The sequence below is a fragment of the Artemia franciscana genome, chromosome 7 (assembly GCF_032884065.1).
Source record: "Artemia franciscana chromosome 7, ASM3288406v1, whole genome shotgun sequence".
NCBI lineage: Eukaryota > Metazoa > Arthropoda > Branchiopoda > Anostraca > Artemiidae > Artemia > Artemia franciscana.
Window position 1 is genome coordinate 50264134 of NC_088869.1, and position 17873 is coordinate 50282006.

General features: G+C 33.2%; 1 protein-coding gene across 1 annotated transcript in view; it reads left to right on the plus strand.

Annotated features, from left to right (window-relative positions):
* LOC136029421 (two pore potassium channel protein sup-9-like) overlaps positions 1-17873 on the plus strand; it is a 185628-nt gene that overhangs the window by 91996 nt on the left and 75759 nt on the right. Inside the window, exon 3 of the mRNA XM_065707795.1 lies at positions 13025-13173. Coding sequence (XP_065563867.1) covers positions 13025-13173 — 149 coding nt within the window. The remainder of the gene's footprint in view (positions 1-13024; positions 13174-17873) is intronic.

The following is a 17873-nucleotide window of genomic DNA, read 5'->3' on the forward strand; positions in this document are numbered from 1 at the left end:
TTATTTTCTTTTCAAACAGTTCGTGGTAAGGAACTGTAGTAAGGGGCGACCCGGCTCAATAGTAAACGGAACTCTAAAAAACGGAATTTTGATGCTAAAAGATACATCAAAAGAATCGAATTTTTACGCTGATTCTAAATATATAAGTTTCAATTAATTTAGTCTTTGTCATCAAAATGCCCTATTTTGGAAAAAAGGGGGAAACATCCCCTAAAATTCATAGAATCTTAACGAAAATCACACTATCGCATTCGGTATATCAGAGAACTCTATAGCAAAAATTTCAAGCTCCTATCTAAAAAATGTGGAATTTTGTATTTTTTGCCAGAACACAAATCACGGGTGCGTGTTTATTTGTTTGTTTGTTTTTTTTTGTTTTTTTTCCCAGGGGTCATCCTATCGACCAAGTGGTCCTAGAATGTCGCGAGAGGGCTCATTCTAATGGAAATGAAAAGTTCTAGTGCCCTTTTTAAGTGACCAAAAAAATTGGAGGGCAAATAGGCCCCCTCCCATGCTCATTTTTCCAAAAGTCAACAGATTAAAATTTTAAGATAGCCATTTTGTTCAGCATAGTCGAAAACCATAATAACTATGTCTTTGGGAATGACTTACTCCCCCACAATCCCTGAGGGAGGGGCTGCAAGTTACAAACTTTGACCAGTGTTTACATATAGTAATGGTTATTGGGAAGTGTACAGACGTTTTCATGGGGATTTTTTGGTTTGGGGGGTGGGGTTGATGGGAGAGGGCTTTGTGGGAGGATCTTTCCTTTGAGGAATATGTCATGGGGGAAGAAAAATTCAATGAAAAGGGCGCAGGATTTTCTAGCATTACTATAAAAAAACAATGAAAAAATAAACATGAAATCGTTTTTTCAAATGAAAGTAAGGAATAGCATTGAAATTTAAAACGAACAGAGATTATTACGCATATGAGGAGTTCTAAAAATACTTTAGCATAAAGAGCGAGGTATTTAGGAGGAGATAAATACCTTGCTCTTTATGCTAAAATATTTTTAGTGATTTCAACTATTTATTCTACGGCCTTTTTGATTCAGGGGTCATTCTTAAAGAATTTGGACAAAACTTACGATTTAGTGTAAAGAGCGAGGTATTAACGAGGGTACAAACCCCCTCGTACACATAATAAAAATATAAGAATATAAAAGTTTGTTACGTAAGTTAATTCTTAAGTTACGTATATTTTTTACTAATAAAAACGTTCGTTGAATATTAAAAGTTCTAGTAGCCTTTTTAAGTAACCGAAAAATTGGAGGGCAGCTAGGCCTCCTTCCCCACCCCTTTTTTCTCAAAATCGTCTGATCAAAACTAAGAGAAAGCCATTTAGCCAAAAAAAAATTAATATACTAATTTCATTTCAATAATTTATGTGCGGAGAGCCAAAATCAAACATGCATTAATTCAAAAACGTTCAAAAATTAAATAAAAAAAACTAGTTTTTTTAACTGAAAGTAAGGAGCGACATTAAAACTTAAAACGAACAGAAATTACTCCTTATATGAAATGGGTTGTCCCCTCTGCAGTCCCTCGCTCTTTACGCTAAAGTTTTTAATTGTTTTAAAAAGTAGAATTGTGGCAAAGAGTCAAACTTTAGCGTAAAGAGCGAGGGACTGCAGAGGGGACAACCCATTTCATATACGGAGTAATTTCTGTTCGTTTTAAGTTTTAATGTCGCTCCTTACTTTCAGTTAAAAAAACTAGTTTTTTTTATTTAATTTTAACAAAGGGCCTACCTTACACGAAGTTAGATAAATGGATGCTTTGCTCCTTAAGCATCAAAATTGTTTAGTATCCGTTGCTAACAGCTGTAATATTTTTTTACCTTTAAACAAGCTTAGACCAGCCTATTTTTTCAAAATAAGCTATATTAAACTTGAAAGTAACATCAACATAATTTAGCAGCAGAAGGAGCTAATCTTATGTGCCCAACCTACTTTTTCTTAAACGGTTGACCTCTCAATATCTTGTTTCATGCAAATCATTGTCTAGACACAAATTTTGGAATACAGAAGAACAAATCAGGTTTCAAAAAGGTAGAAATTTTTAGCTTTCTTTTCCGATCCACGCTGAAGTAATAATGTGATTGGCTTGCATAACTGTTACTACGTTACAAACGCAAACGAGTGAACTTAAAGCACACTTTTTACCATGGAATTGCGGTAAGTAATCTTTCTCTTTGGAGTATTTTTTAAAGGATCTGGTACCCTTTACCTACATAAAGGCCTTTAACGAAGGTTTTTTTTCAACCAAATCGTTGTACGCTAGTAATACCCATTACTTTCAAATAGCCACTAAACGAAGCGTAATGACAAAATTCTTGCATGTGAATTAGTCATAAACCCGTTTATATCCCTATTCTTATTGAGTACTTCTGAAGTATACCTTTTTGCACGATATATCGCATATGAAATTTTCCTTTTAGGAATTCTTAGAATAATCCTTTGAGATTTACTAGGAAATATGTCGAGTATATTTTCTCTGCTTCTCTCAGCTAAAGAGAATTAAAGAAATTCAACAAAGCTTAGGGATGGATAAGAAGATACTTAGTTTAATGCTACGTATATAGTGACTGGAAATACAATTTAAATGTATGCTCTGTAATGTCAGTCAATTCTAAAAATGCTAGAATTTGGCTATAGTTATTCAGAAGGTGTAGAGCAGCAAAATATGAGTTTATAAGGACATCGATCTTTTTTCCGTATTGTCGTATATAACTGAGTAAACGGTTAAGGTCTAGAACAAGCATGAAGTCAGCCCTCTACCTCCAAGGTCCCGTAAAATATAGCAGCAACTTTGACCCATGGATTACAATTGCGTGCACACAAGTGACAATATCCATGTTGGAACAATCTGGGGATTCAGAAAAATTTAAAGCTTAAAATAGCGATGAAGACAACACTGTCTTTCCATAATAAACAAATACAAAGTAGAAACAATAGGGAAAATCTTTTCAAGACAGTGGAAATTATTTCTGAGAATATTTCGGCCCTATGTCCAAGGGCCGTCTTCAGCACAATACGAGAACAAGAAAGAAAATATGTATATATAAATAAACTTACATTAAATTTTGAGAATTAAAACTAAATAATGTTATTTAAAAACTTTTTTTTTAAACAGCCCTAGCATCCTTACTTCAACGAAGTTCAACCAGGACTGACAAAAAGAATGAAGTGAGAATATAGATTCATTCAAACTAAAGAGAACAAAGTGATTAAATGCAATTTCTCAGAGCCAACCTTGCTTTTTTAGCAGTCTGTCTCAAAGGCGTTTTCGTAGCTGGTTCAGTACTATTATAAATCGGTTTAGTAAAATATTTTGCTAGATCATTTTCAATTAAATTTGAGTATAAGGAATTTAGTGAGTATTCTCCTAAGTCCCTGTTCAAAAAAATATTATTATTTATTTTGAGATTAATTTTGATGGATTCTCGAACCATCTGTTTTATCCCCAAATCATTACTGATGAGTGAAGATTTTTCAAAAAGTATCGTGTGGGACGGATTATTAAATGTATGCCAACCTAAAGCAGAATCAAAGGAGTTGTTGAAACTATTTGAAATTAATGCCTTGTCTATGTCTTTTTTATGCTGTTGTAACCGTTTTTCAAGATTCTGATGGGTCCTGCCGACATAGTAATTTCCACAATCATGGGGTATTTGATAGACCCCTCTTTGGCGAGTATCTGGGGTCTTATCTTTACCAGAATTTAAGAAATTAATGATTTTAAAATTATTAGTAAAAACTATGTACAGATTATTTTTTTGCAAATATTTTTTAATTTTGTTGTGGTCTTTGGGATATACGGAAGATAGACAATTTTTGAGGGCTCATCAGTAGCCTCACATTGTTTACAAGAATGTCTTTTTATTCTACGGCTAATTATTTTATTGACAAAAGGATTGGGGTATCCATTACCAAAAGGAAAATCTCTGATAAAGTTTATTTCTGCATTTATATACGAATCGGAGCAAATATTCAGGGCACGATCAATGAGGGAAGTTACAACTGCTCTTTTAACTTGTGGGGGTTGATTTGAATTAAAGTGAAGATATCTATTGTTTTGTGTTGGCTTTCGATAGATAGTAAAATCCAGTTTATCAGCATTACGAATAAGGAACACATCTAAAAACGGTAGTTTATTTTCAATTTCAACTTCTAGGGTGAACTGCAAATTTTGGTCATAAGTGTTGAGTTGATCTAAGAAGCCCCGAAGTTCAGCTTTCCCCTAATTCCAAAGTGAAATTACGTCATCTATATAACGACCCCAATAGACGTGTTTAAAAAATAGGAATTTAATGCCCAATTTTCAAGGTTCTCAACATAAATATTTGCCAGTAGCCCGGATAAAGGTGCCCCCATGGGTAACCCATTTTTTTGCTGATAAAAGGAATCGCGAAAATTGAAAATACATAGAAAACTTGTTACAAATTTTAACCAGAGTCACTAAAACTTCAAAATCAATTCCCGTCGCTGAAGCCTCGATTAAGTGGTAATTTTCTTCTATTTTGTTTTTTAATAATTCCTCAGAAATAGTCACATCTATATTTGTATACATGGAAACAATTTCAGAACTACTAACTATTGTGTTTTCTGAAATACTTGTGTTGCTAAGTTTTTCAACCAAATCTGCCGAATTACGAATATAGGAATTTTGAGAATACAATAAAAGTTTGAAAGCTGTGCAAAGTCATTTCCAAATATTGGCAGCGGGGGCTTTAGTACACGCTACGATAGGTCTAAAGGGAATACCCTGTTTATGTATTTTTGGTAAACCGTAGAGTTTAGGACAAAAACTACCACGGGGAAAAAATTTGCTGTATAATTGTGGGGTGATTTTACCATTTTGTTTTAGCTGCTTTAATTCATTTATAATATTATTAGCAAACTGATCAGTAGGATCATGAGTTATTGTTTTATATGTAATTGTGTCATTTAAATGCGAAATAATTTTGTTGTCATAGCTACGAAAAGGCCTGTGAGACAGGTTGCTAAAAAAGCAAGGTTGGCTCTGAAAAATTGCATTTAATCACTTTGTTCTCTTTAGTTTGCATGAATTTATATTCTCATTTCATTCTCTTTGTCAGTCCTGGTTGAACTTCGTTGAAGTAAGGATGCTAGGGCTGTTTTTAAGAAAGTTTTTAAATAACATTATTTAGTTTTAATTCTCACAATTTAATGTAAGTTTATTTATATATACATGTTTTCTCTCTTGTTCTCGTATTGTACTGAAGACGGCCCTTGGGCATAGGGCCGAAATATTCACAGAACTGATTTCCACTGTCTTGAAAAGATTTTCCCTATTGTTTCTACTTTGTATTTGTTTGTTAATTTAAAGCTTCTAATCCCTACCGAATTCGATTCAGATTTCGTAAGTCAATTTTACGAACACCGATGACAAATGTGACTTGGGTTTTGGAAAATAGGTAGAATATTCCAGAATCAGTTTTTTTCTTTATTTTTTATTTTTATTCATTTTCCTTCGGCTGCTAAATTTTAGCTGTTAGAGGAAATTTTTGACGCGGGGAATTGCCTGGGGAATGTTTTCAGCGGTGGTGAATACGTCAGACTCCCAATAAAGGCATGGATCCTAAAACATCCAATTTTGACATTTAGGCTATATACATCGAGTTTAGCTGGGATCCAATAACTCCTTCTTCTAAATATGCTGGCGACGAAAACTTAAAAATCCTGTTCTTATCCTCCTTGCTAAGGAAGGGAATGAGAGTTTTGAAGGATAAGAGAATTTTTATTGCGTTTTATTCATGCATTGAATATCGTGTTTTCAAAAATATTGGCTTACAGGAGAATTTGTGCAATATGCCATTCTGTTCTTCCCTTCAATGCCATACCATAATCTGTTAACAGCCGAAACTTAGCTCAGGCTGACTAAGCGCCTTATCAGCTTAGGTTATTTTAAATTGAATCAAGTCATTTAGAAGGATTCAAGGAGTTATGTCCTTTATTTGAAACTCAGTTTATTTTTATTTCTGTTGAACGACATTTTTCAGCTCCAAAATAATACGAATATTGAGGGGCTACCCTAACCCTCGTCTTTTTGTCATTTATCTGGATATGCAAGTGGGTTCATTGCTATTGAAATAGATGTACCTAAATGTAATATAACTTAATTTAATTTATCGTCCAAGAAGCTGCTGAGATAATCACAAGCTAGGTTCCTGTGGTTTCTTTTAGCTATTTGAAAACCCTTTAAAATACACTCAAATTTCCATTTGCTGTTGACAAAATTAGACGAAATAAGCAATAATTAATAAAAAATAAGACGAAAGATCAACAATAGCATGAAAGTTATACATCTTTTAGTTCGCAGTCCTTCCTTAGTACTGTAAAAAGAGAAGGCAAAGAATATAACTATAACTATTAACATAAAAATAAAAAAAAAATTAATTAAAACCATTCAAAGGTAAACGATAAAATAAAATTTAGAAAATGGTCCAATTTTTTGTCACTCTGTTGGAGGACATTTATTTCCTGTTATCTTCAAGTTTTTCTTTGTATTGCTGGGAATTTCTGTAGCTACTCTCTAAGAAATGGGTGCTTAAATCAAAGGGTGCCTAAATCAAGAGAATAGAAATTATTCAGGTATATATTTTTATTTTTTATTTTTTGGAATGGATATGTCCTTTGTGTTTCCAATTGTTCTTTATTTGGAAAATCATTCAATTGTTACTGGTCAGTTAAGAGGGTAATTAAGGCAGTGTTTGTTTTTTTTTACCACGTTTGAGAGATTACCTTAATTTATAGTTTGTTCTGTATCATAATTAATCGAGGAAGCTAGAGACATGCGTTTCTTCCTCTTTCTGATTAAATAAAAAAAACTAATTTTTTTAGCTGAAAGTAAGGAGCGACATTAAAACTTAAAAAGACAGAAATTACTCCGTATATGAAATGCGTTGTCCCCTCCGCAATCCCTTGCTCTTTATGCTAAAGCTTTTAATTGTTTTAAAAAGCAGAATTGTGGTAAAGAGTCAAACTTTAGCGTAAAGAGCGAGGGATTGCGGAGGGGACAACCCATGTCACATACGGAGTAATTTCTGTTCGTTTAAAGATTTAATGTCGCTCCTTACTTTCAGCTAAAAAAATTAGTTTTTTTTTAAATTTAATTTCTGAACGTTTTTGAATTAATGCATGTTTGGTTTTGGCTCTCCGCACATAAATTATTAAGATGAAATTTGTATATTAATTCTTTTTTGGCTAAATGGCTTTCTCTTAGTTTTGATCAGACGGTTTTGAGAAATAAGGGGTTGAGAAGGAGGCCTAGTTGCCCTCCAATCTTTCGGTTACTTAAAAAGGCAACTAGAACTTTTAATTTTTAACGAACGTTTTTATTAGTAAAAAATATATGTAACTTAAGAATTAACTTACGTAACAAACTTTCATAACCTTATATTTTTATTATGTATACGAGGGGGTTTGTACCCTCGTTAATACCTCGCTCTTTACACTAAATCGTAAGTTTTGTCCCAATTCTTTAAGAATGACCCCTGAATCAGAAAGGCCGTAGAATAAATAATTGAAATTACTAAAAATACTTAAGCATAAAGACCGAGGTATTTATCTCCTCCTAAATACCTCGCTCTTTATGCTAAAGTATTTTTAGAACCCCTCATATTCGTAATAATATCTGTTCGTTTTAAGTTTCAATGCTACTCCTTCCTTTCATTTGAAAAAAGTTTTCATGTTTATTTTTCATTGTTTTCTTATAGTAATGCTAGAAAATCCTGCGCCCTTTTCATTGAATTTTTCTTCCCCCATGACAGATTCCTCCAAGGAAAGATCCTCCAACATAGCCCCCTCTCCTCAGCCCCACCCCCAAACAAAATAAAATCCCCCTAAAAACGTCTGTACACTTCCCAATAACCATTACTATATGTAAACACTGGTCAAAGTTTGTGACTTGCAGCCCCTCCCCCAGGGATTGTGGGGGAGTAAGTCATCCCCAAAGACATAGTTATTACGGTTTTCGACTATGGTGAACAAAATGGCTATCTCAAAATTTTGATCCGTTGACTTTGGGAAAAAATGAGCGTGGGAGGGGACCTAGATGCCCTCCAATTTTTTGGTCACTTAAAAAGGGCACTAGAACTTTTCATTTCCGTTAGAATGAGCCCTCTTGCGACATTCTAGGACCACTTGGTCGATACGATGTCCCCTGGAAAAAAAAAAACAAAAACAAAAAAAACAAACAAATAAACACGCACCCGTGATTTGTCTTCTGGCAAAAAATACAAAATTCCACATTTTTGTAGATAGGAGCTTGAAACTTCTACAGTAGGGTTCTCTGATACGCTGAATCTGATGGTGTCAATTTCGTTAAGATTCTACGACTTTTAGGGGGTGTTTTCCCCTATTTTCTTAAATAAGGCAAATTTTCTCAGGCTAGTAACTTTTGATGGGTAAGATTAAACTTGATAAAACTTATATATTTAAAATCAGCATTAAAATGCGATTCTTTTGATGTAGCTATTGATATCAAAATTCAATTTTTTAGAGTTTTGGTCACTATTGAGCCGGGTCGCTCCTTACTACAGTTCGTTACCACGAACTGTTTGAAATAGTACAATTTTGTTTGAAGTTACGTCGACACTGAGGAAAATGGTTGAGGTTAATGAAAGGTGCTATGTTAAGGTGGAGTCAAAAGATTTTGACGGTTGGTCTAAGCAAATATCATTTAAAGTTATGATTAAGAATTTCATCACTAAAATTGAGTAAAATATTAAGGAGTCTGACAAACACCATATCTAGAATATTTGGCATATATATCTTAACTGGATTGAAAAAGAAACAAAGACATTCTTGGTAATACTGTTAGATTCGCACCAAATCTAACATATTAAGGCAGGAAAAGCTCACCAACATGAAAATTCATCGGTGAAATGGTTAGACAATAGCTACTGGCCTTCTGAAGTCTCAGAGATGGACGTATCTTGCTCGGATTCCTTTGAATGTCGCGGGATCAACTCCTAAACAGAGTATAGGAGAGGTGCTTGAAGGAAGACGCAAAGGAGATTGACTAAGACACAACCTGTGACGGCATTACACCCGGAAACTGTGAAGTTTGTTTCCTATGAAAGCACCTTTCAGTCACAGAGGGCGAATGCCATGGTTGCAGCTGACTTTCTAGATATTTGGTCAGGCTTGGTAGACACCCGAGGGCAAGTGCTAGCTCTTTAGGGCTTAAGGTATTAGACTTAAAATATAGCGTATTCCATAATTTTTAACAACTAATGTGTTCTTTTCTTTTATCGTGAACTATTTTAATTTCTTCATTCTAACGAGAACACTAATCAAAATTTAGCACGCCGTCTATGATCTAGTGAAGAAAGAAAGTTCAGGAGCCCTGCCATCAAAGCGTATGTTCACTGGTTTACAAGAAATAATTGGTAGAAGTTTTTTCTTGTAAATTTTGCTTACTCTAAGAAATGTCACCGGAGGTTTTACTAAAAGACTTTAAAAACAGGATCTCACAGATTACATTTTAAAAATAAGACTCGGTTAAGGAATTACGTGTCTTTTTTGCAATTTAAAATACGATTTATAATTGTATAAAACGCTTAATAACTGCTCTAGTTTCTTTTTTTTATAATTTAAAATTCCTGTTTCGAATCCCAGGTCACATTTCTTAAGAAATTTTCATTGAAAAAGAGTCACAAAAATAACTATTTCAGACTGAAAAAAATTGTTGCCAATAGTAAGTGAGACAGCGAAGCAAAGTTTTGGTTATGCTTCAATTCTTTTTAGGGTTGACTTATGAACGGTTTTTGCCTTTAATATGTGTATTGTTCTACATGAAGTTCTTGGTCATAGCATCAATGGAAAACAAATTCACCAGGAAAACGATTAAAAAAAAAAAATACCAATGGAAAGTGAAGTGACACTAAGATAACAATAGCCAAATTTTCTTTTTACTTTTTTTTATTTCATTAAATAAGAAAAAACAAGTTTTTTCAACTGAAAATAAGTAAAAAATTAAGTAAGTAGGTAAGACGGCACTAGACCTTTAAGGTCCAAACTTGCGGTGCTGATCTCCGTTTCATGGCCCTTCAGCCAGGAAGTGCAACGGGGGGCTGGGGGCCAACCATCCTCTGCTTTCACACACTCTTCCTGCTAACCTTCCCCAGATTTCTCCAGGTACCCATTTAGAGCTGGGTCGACTTTGGCTGAGTTTACAGAGTCACACCACTAACCCCCGTCCCAAACTAAATAACTGGTCACAACTGGGAGCAACATGAAAACTTAAAACGAACAGAAATTATTACGTACATGCAATGGGTTATCTCCTCCTCAACACCTTGCAATTTACGCTAAAATTTTCTGGTACTTTTGAACAAGGCTTCGTATTGTTCCAATTAAACCCCTTGTGTAATCGACCCTTGTGTTTCAGGAACTGTTCTTAAAGAATTGAGACACAATTCAAGCTTTAGAGTAAACCCGCTTCATCTACGTAATTTTTTCTGTTCGTTTTAAATATCCTTACTTTCAGATGAAAAACTTGTTTTTTTTTATTTACTTTCAATAATCCCAGGAAATCTGGCTGTACCATCTAGACAAATTAATTCTGGTGAACATTTACCCAGGAAAATTATTCTTAACAAATCCACACGTAAAATTGAGACGGAGAAAAAAAAAAGAGAAAGCAGGAAATATAAAAAGACTTTTGTGTAGGAGTTCTGGCAAAATCTCTCAGTGTATAATTTCCTTTGATAAGTTCATCCCCTGGAAACTTCTCTTCCCATACAAAGTTCTCACGTGAAAAAAAAAGCAGAAATTTTAATTCCAGCCCTAAAATATATGGATGCTTCCCAATAACAAATACTATGCGTAAGCAATGGGCACTTTTTATAACTTGAAGACCTAGTTGCCCTTCAATATTTATGGTTTCTTGAAAAGGGCACTAGAACCTCCCTTTCACGGTATTCTAGGATCACCGGGTTGATACAATCATCCCTGGAAAAAAAAACAAATAAACACGAATCCGTGATCTTTTTTCTGGCAAAAAAAACAAAATTCCACATTTTGCACACAGAAGCTGGAAACCTCTACAATATTGTTTTCTGATTCGTTGAATCTGATGGGTATGTATTTTCATTAAGATTCTATGACTTTTAGGGGTGTGTTTTTCTTCCTTTTTTCTAAAATAAGGCAAATTTTTTCAGATACCTTAAACTTTTTGAAACACGATTTGCATTCATTATCAAACTGTGTAAAAACCGATTAGAAAATGTTGAATCAGTGTCATCAACAAAAGAGTGCAGACATGAATCTGGCAGGTTAAACCTCATAATGTCAACATTGAGCAAATACAGCAGAAGACAAAGCACTGAGCCTTGTGGGACCCCACAAGTCACAGGAAATAGTGCAGAAGCAATAACATCAAAAATAATATTAATTTAACCTACCATCCAAATAACGTTCAACCCAATTTAAGCAGGATTCTTTTATACATATACATTCCAATCTTGGCAATAAAACAGTAAAATCTACTGTATCAAAAGCTTTTTTCAAAATCAAAGAATAATGTGAGGGGAATTTCACCTTTTTCTAGATAATTATTTACGCAATCAACAAGGTGGATAGCAGCATGACGAAGTAGAGTAGCTTCTCCGAAAACCAAATTGTGCCTCACTTAATAGGCCATGCTTCGCAACATGGTCATAAAGTCGGTGATGGATCACCTTCTCAAGTATCTCGGAGATCAACGGCAATATTGAGATTGACCTCCAATCACCCATATCTGACTTTGAACCTCTTTTGAACAGAGCTATTACTTTGGCCTGTTTCAAGGCCTCTGGGAAGGTGCCTGTAGTCAGGGATATGTTAATGACGTGAAGTCAGAAAGGATGTAGATACATCACTGTGGCTTTAAATGTTCTAAGATTTACACCATCAATCCCGATAGAAATTACTTTAATATTCTTAAAAAATTTTATAACCTCGTCACTTGTACATTTTAAAAACCATAATTTCAGTCTTTCCTCTCTATCATCCACAAACGCTTCTGAAAGAAAAATTTTTGAATCATTTCTAGCACCCTTATTCATCAATTTTATGTCCCATCAATTTAATCATTAAAATCAAGTTAGGGTACTCGGGGTACCCTAACTTTAGTGACTAGGGGTTACTCCCCTCCCCCTCAAGCAAAAAATCTTTTTAACGAAGTATCTATTAATATTTACCAATTCCAAATAATGCCTTGCTGGTTCGATAGATTCAATAATCGTACTTGATAAAACTGTTTTAACGTATAACCTTAATCTGTTTTATAACTGATAATGATTTACAAGAGAGACTTTAATTCTAGTTTACGCGTCAACTTAATAAGTGAAAAAGTAACAATTCAAGTATGTTTTGATGAAAATATTAGGGAGTGGATTGTATTTATTACTTTAATCAAATTTTGATACTTGTCAAACACTTCCCTGTTTTTTTCAGTAATGTTGCTTTCTTGTGAACAGTTTGAATGAAATAAAATTTGGCTTATTTCTTATGAAACAATTTTTCTACTTAAATGATCAAGTCTTAACTTTTCTACTTAATTTTTCCTACAGATTAGGAAAAATTTTGAATTTGTCTGTTTTCTTTGGCAATATCTTTCAATTCCCTTAAGCTCTTCCCTCCCTCTAGGGTATATCAAATATAAAAAAAAACAACTTTGTAATGTTCAAACCGGTCAAATCGGTTGAAATATTATTTTAAACTATATCCTCCTCTGTATGTACAATTTTATACTGGTCAGACAAATTTTTTCTAAGGGCAGGGGGTCAAAATAAAAAAAGGGGTTTTTATCACTATTTTTCATTTCTCTAGCTGAGTCTGCCTGTCATTTCGCAGAAGGTGTTGGGGGCCGTAGATTATAGTTATGCTAACATCTTTGAAATTTTTTTCTTTGTCATTTTACAGTAAAGCCAGATGATTTCTCTGGCATCTTCTTCGTTTTTCCTATTTTTAACGGATCGAAACATTATTTTATATACTTTCTTATTACAGGATACGGACATTCCACTCCTGTTACTGTCACAGGGAAAGCGTTTTGTATGATTTATGCAGTCATTGGGATACCTTTAGGGATTGTTATGTTCCAGTCGATAGGAGAACGTCTTAATAAAGTGTTCGCTATAAGCATATCCAAAATAAAAGTAAGTTCTTTTTTTTTATCCTTGGAAAAAATATTGAATTTCGTTGAACTTTAAATTGTGTAGATTTAATGAGCAACGCCTTTACATGAAAAAGAAATGTATCAAGGCTGTCATAACTCTGAAAAAAAAGCCTGAAAACTCTTAGGTAGACAGACTCACGGCGAATTTATCTAAACTTTAAGGAGCAACCAATCACGTTTTATTCTTTATCCCACCCCTTGAATATTAATCTTGGCAACACCTATGTAAGATATTTTATTTTATTTTCAATTCAATTTTGCGCATTTTCTACTTTTCAGGGTTTTTCCTTAATTCATTGACGGTAGAATTGCTTACTTCTTCTTTGTGTTACTTTTTGATGTTACTTTTTCTTTCATTTCCCCTTTATCCCTAATGCTAGACAGGGTTTGTTTAATAACACGAAAACAAAGTATTTCAATATTAATTCTTGAATGAAATATTGACACCTGCTGACATTTGCAAAATCATATATTTTGACTTACGAAAGTCGAGGGAGTATTTGAAGCACTAAATCAGGCAATAAGTTTCATTGGTTAATAAAAAGTCACTGATTATGTGACAAGAATTGCTGATTATTTAGCAGACTAATACCAATGTTTCCAATGGTCCTTTTTTGCAGTAAAAAAGTCTTTTAAGCTGAAATTAAGGAGTAATATTAAAAGTTAAAACGAACGGAAATTATTCCGTGTATGAGGGGGTTTCTTCGCTCCGTAATACCTCACTCTATAAAATTCACCCCCACCCCAAAAAATATCTGCATAGTTCCGAATAAAAATACCGTACGTAAAAAATGGGAAAATTTCAAAACTTACAGACCTTGCCCCAAAAGCTCTGGGGTCATGATATCCCCAAAGGCATAATTATTGGACCTATCAACTATGCTGAACAAAATTACGATCTCAAAATTTAGATTGAACGACATTGGGGTAGAGGGGCTGGGTGAGAGGAGGCTAGTTACCCTCCTATCTTTTAGGTCACTTGAAACGGGCGCCTGAACTTTTAATTTTCGTTCAATTGAGCCCTTTCACCCGATTATCTAGGACCATTGGATCCATAAGATCACCCCTGGAGAAAATGACCAGAAGAAAATAAAATAAAAACAATACGCATCCGTGATCTTCCTTCCGGTAAAAAAAAATTACAAATTAGATAAATATATTTGGAATTATTATAATAAGCTAATTCTTTAAAAGGTATCTAATAGTATTAAAATTTCGTTTTTAGAGATTTTTTAGCCTACTATTGAGCTGCGTTGCTTCTTACGTAAAGTCTATTACCACGAACTGTTTGACTGTATGAGAAATGATACTGACGTTAACATAAGGTTAAAAACTCATTTTTTGACCATTTCAAGCGTAAATTCGGTAGTTGCGGGGTTGAAACGTCGTCTAATTTCAAAAGAATAGAAATTCATTTGCTCGAATCCGAAGGTAGAAAACACATAGACTTCAAGATTGAAAGATTTGAAAGTAGATATATATCATAATCTTTCTAATATTAATAAAACTTGCCTAAAACCAGCTCCATCTTCTCTCAGTATCAAAGCACTGTCAGTGAATATGTTGTCAGAGTAACTAAAGACTAAGACTAGGCATAAGACTAGCCAAAAACTGTCTCCAATGGAAGATCTTTTTAAAGCTTTGACTGACTACTTAACGCTAGAGTATTCATTTTGTGTTAGATATATTAACAGAATTTGCTGTTACTGCGGAATCGTTATACAGTTGCCATTTTCCCTTGATTGTCTTCAGTTAAAAATGTATTAACACCATATCTCTCTTCAAAGACTATTTTTTATCGGAAGGATTGATCATGGATAGTTTGTGCAATTCGAATTTCTATAATTATTGAGCGTTTAATTAAAGTAAATAAAAATAAACAAGCATCGCAAAGATAAAAAACTTCGTATTCTTGTGGAAAAAAGTTTTAAAACTCTTTCGTAGGATTCTCAGACATGTTGGATTTCATGCTATAAGTTTAATCAAGGTTAAGATTTGTTTTTGAATGCTTAACTCCTATTTCAAAAATTATGCAAAGTATATATATATATATATATATATATATATATATATATATATATATATATATATATATATATATATATATATATATATATATATATATATATATATATATATATATATATATATATATATATATATATATATATATATATATATGACCAGAGGCCAACACAGCTACGCACGCTCCTCCTACAACTCCTATTTCCAAAGTTATGCAAAGTATATATATATATAGTATATAAAAGTATATATATATATAGTAATGCAAAGTATATATATATATATATATATATATATATATATATATATATATATATATATATATATATATATATATATATATATATATATATATATATATATATATATATATATATATATATGTATATATATATATATATATATATATATATATATAAAAATATATATATATATATATATATATATATATTTATATATATATATATATATATATATATAAATATATATATATATATATATATATATATATATATATATATATATATATATATATATATATATATATATATATATATATATATATATATATATATATATATATATATATATATATATATATATATATATATATATATACTACTACTACTACTACTGTTTACTACCAACACAGCTACGCACGCTCCTCCCACAACTTAATCTATTCAAGGCATCCCTCTTTACACCATCCCAGGAAGTTCCCATTTCCTTTGAATCTTTATTTGTGACATCCTCTCAACCCAGACGGGGACGACCTGTTTTCGGTGTAGCCCCAGACAGCTGACCAAAAACGACAATTGTTGGCAATCTGTCATCTTTAATCCGCAGAACCTGGCCTAGCCATCTCAACCTTTCTTTCATTATAGCCCTAGAAAGTGGGATTGAACCAAATTTTTCGTACAACCTACTGTTTGAAATACTGTCAGTCAGCGTGGTCCGCAGCACAATCCGTAGGCAATTCCTCTGGAAAACATCTAGGAAATTTACGTCCACTTTTCGGAGCGCCCGTGCTTCAAAGCCATATTTGACCACTGTCATCACTGTAGCTTCCAATATTCTAATCTTGGTTTGCAGACTTATCTTCCTATTCTTCCAAACCTTTTTTAACTGTGAAAAAAAAACCTGATTCTTAGCTATTCTACTTTTGTCATTTTTACTGCTCCCACCGTCCTTACTAATAATACTACCCTGTCTATTTGCTCCTGTAACTGTAGGCAAAATTCATCTGAATCACTACTATCTCCGTCAATTTGTTCAACAGGGGCATATACTACTATAACTTATACTCTGAACTTTTTTGTCATAAAATGACCAAATAGTATTCTATTATTAATACCTTCCCAGCCTAAACAAGACTTAGCAACTCCCTTATTCATCCTGAGCTCTACTTCTTGTCTATGTACCCCATCCTTTCTACCTGAGTAAAAAAATTCTATGTCACCTAATTTCATGCTTCCTACCCCTGGGATATGAGTTTCTGAAACCCCTAATAAATCCCGTTCAAACCGTCCGAATTCGTCAGTTAAAATGTCGATAGGATAGTCATTTTTTTAATGCCGTAACATTCCAAGTTCCAATTTTCATGTTCTTTAAGTCATTAAAATTATTTTGGCCTCAGGAAAAGCAATGATCCCAGATACCAGTGCAGGACGGGGACCAGCATATCTTTTCAAGTATACACCAAAGCGCTTAAGCAGGGTTCTTTAAGAGGGCATTTGGACATAGTTCTGGCCTTACACGGTAATTTTTGAAGCTTTAGGTCCCTCTCTCAAACTTAGACAGATCTTTTGATCTCCCCTCTAATAGCTGGATTACACGTTGCACTATTGTATTTAAATAAATTAAGCTTCAAAATAATCAACTCTGCTACATGAAGGTTAAACATAATTCAATAATAGTCGTTTATTTTGTATTAATTACAAATATCTAAGAATGGTAGCGCTAACTTGCGGTGAAATCGTTTGAAACTGGACACTTTTCTGTAAAAGGAATCTTGACAGTTCCCAATTGACTGGCTATCTTCGAATTTTGGCCAACTTCAGGCCAAAATTGTAGTTTCGTGCGGCTAAATATAAAAAATTTCAATTTATTAAGGCACAATCAAAATTGTCACTATTCAGTGCTTAGAATGGTACCAGAAATTTTACTAGCCCTTTTCAGTGTTCTGATGCCTCTGTTTTGGTATAATTGTCTCTGCGAAAAAAATGTACAAAATATAAAACATTATGATTTTGGGATTCTCAGATATGTTTAACTGAAAGGTGTAGTTTTCACTTAAGGCTCCTTTAATGTTGGGGACGTTATCTTCCTTTTTCTATCACTATGCAGCTTTACTTAAGCTACTAGTTTTGAAGATTATCTTTAAACATCTAGACTTCTGCATATTTGGAATCACCATCAAAAGCAGATGCTTCTGATGTGTATAGTGTTACAAAAATTATTTTTAAACTTCTTGCTTTTTGCAGAGACCACCCTTTACTAACATTATGTTACCACAGACTGTTTGACGAAGCCAAAAATGTAATTTCTTATGCCAGGCAGATCTTAAAACTTTTTTTTGGGTATATTTGGGGTGCTGAACATATATTTAATTACTTTCTGTCGGGTCCATTTTTTCAGCACAACATAAAGATAACT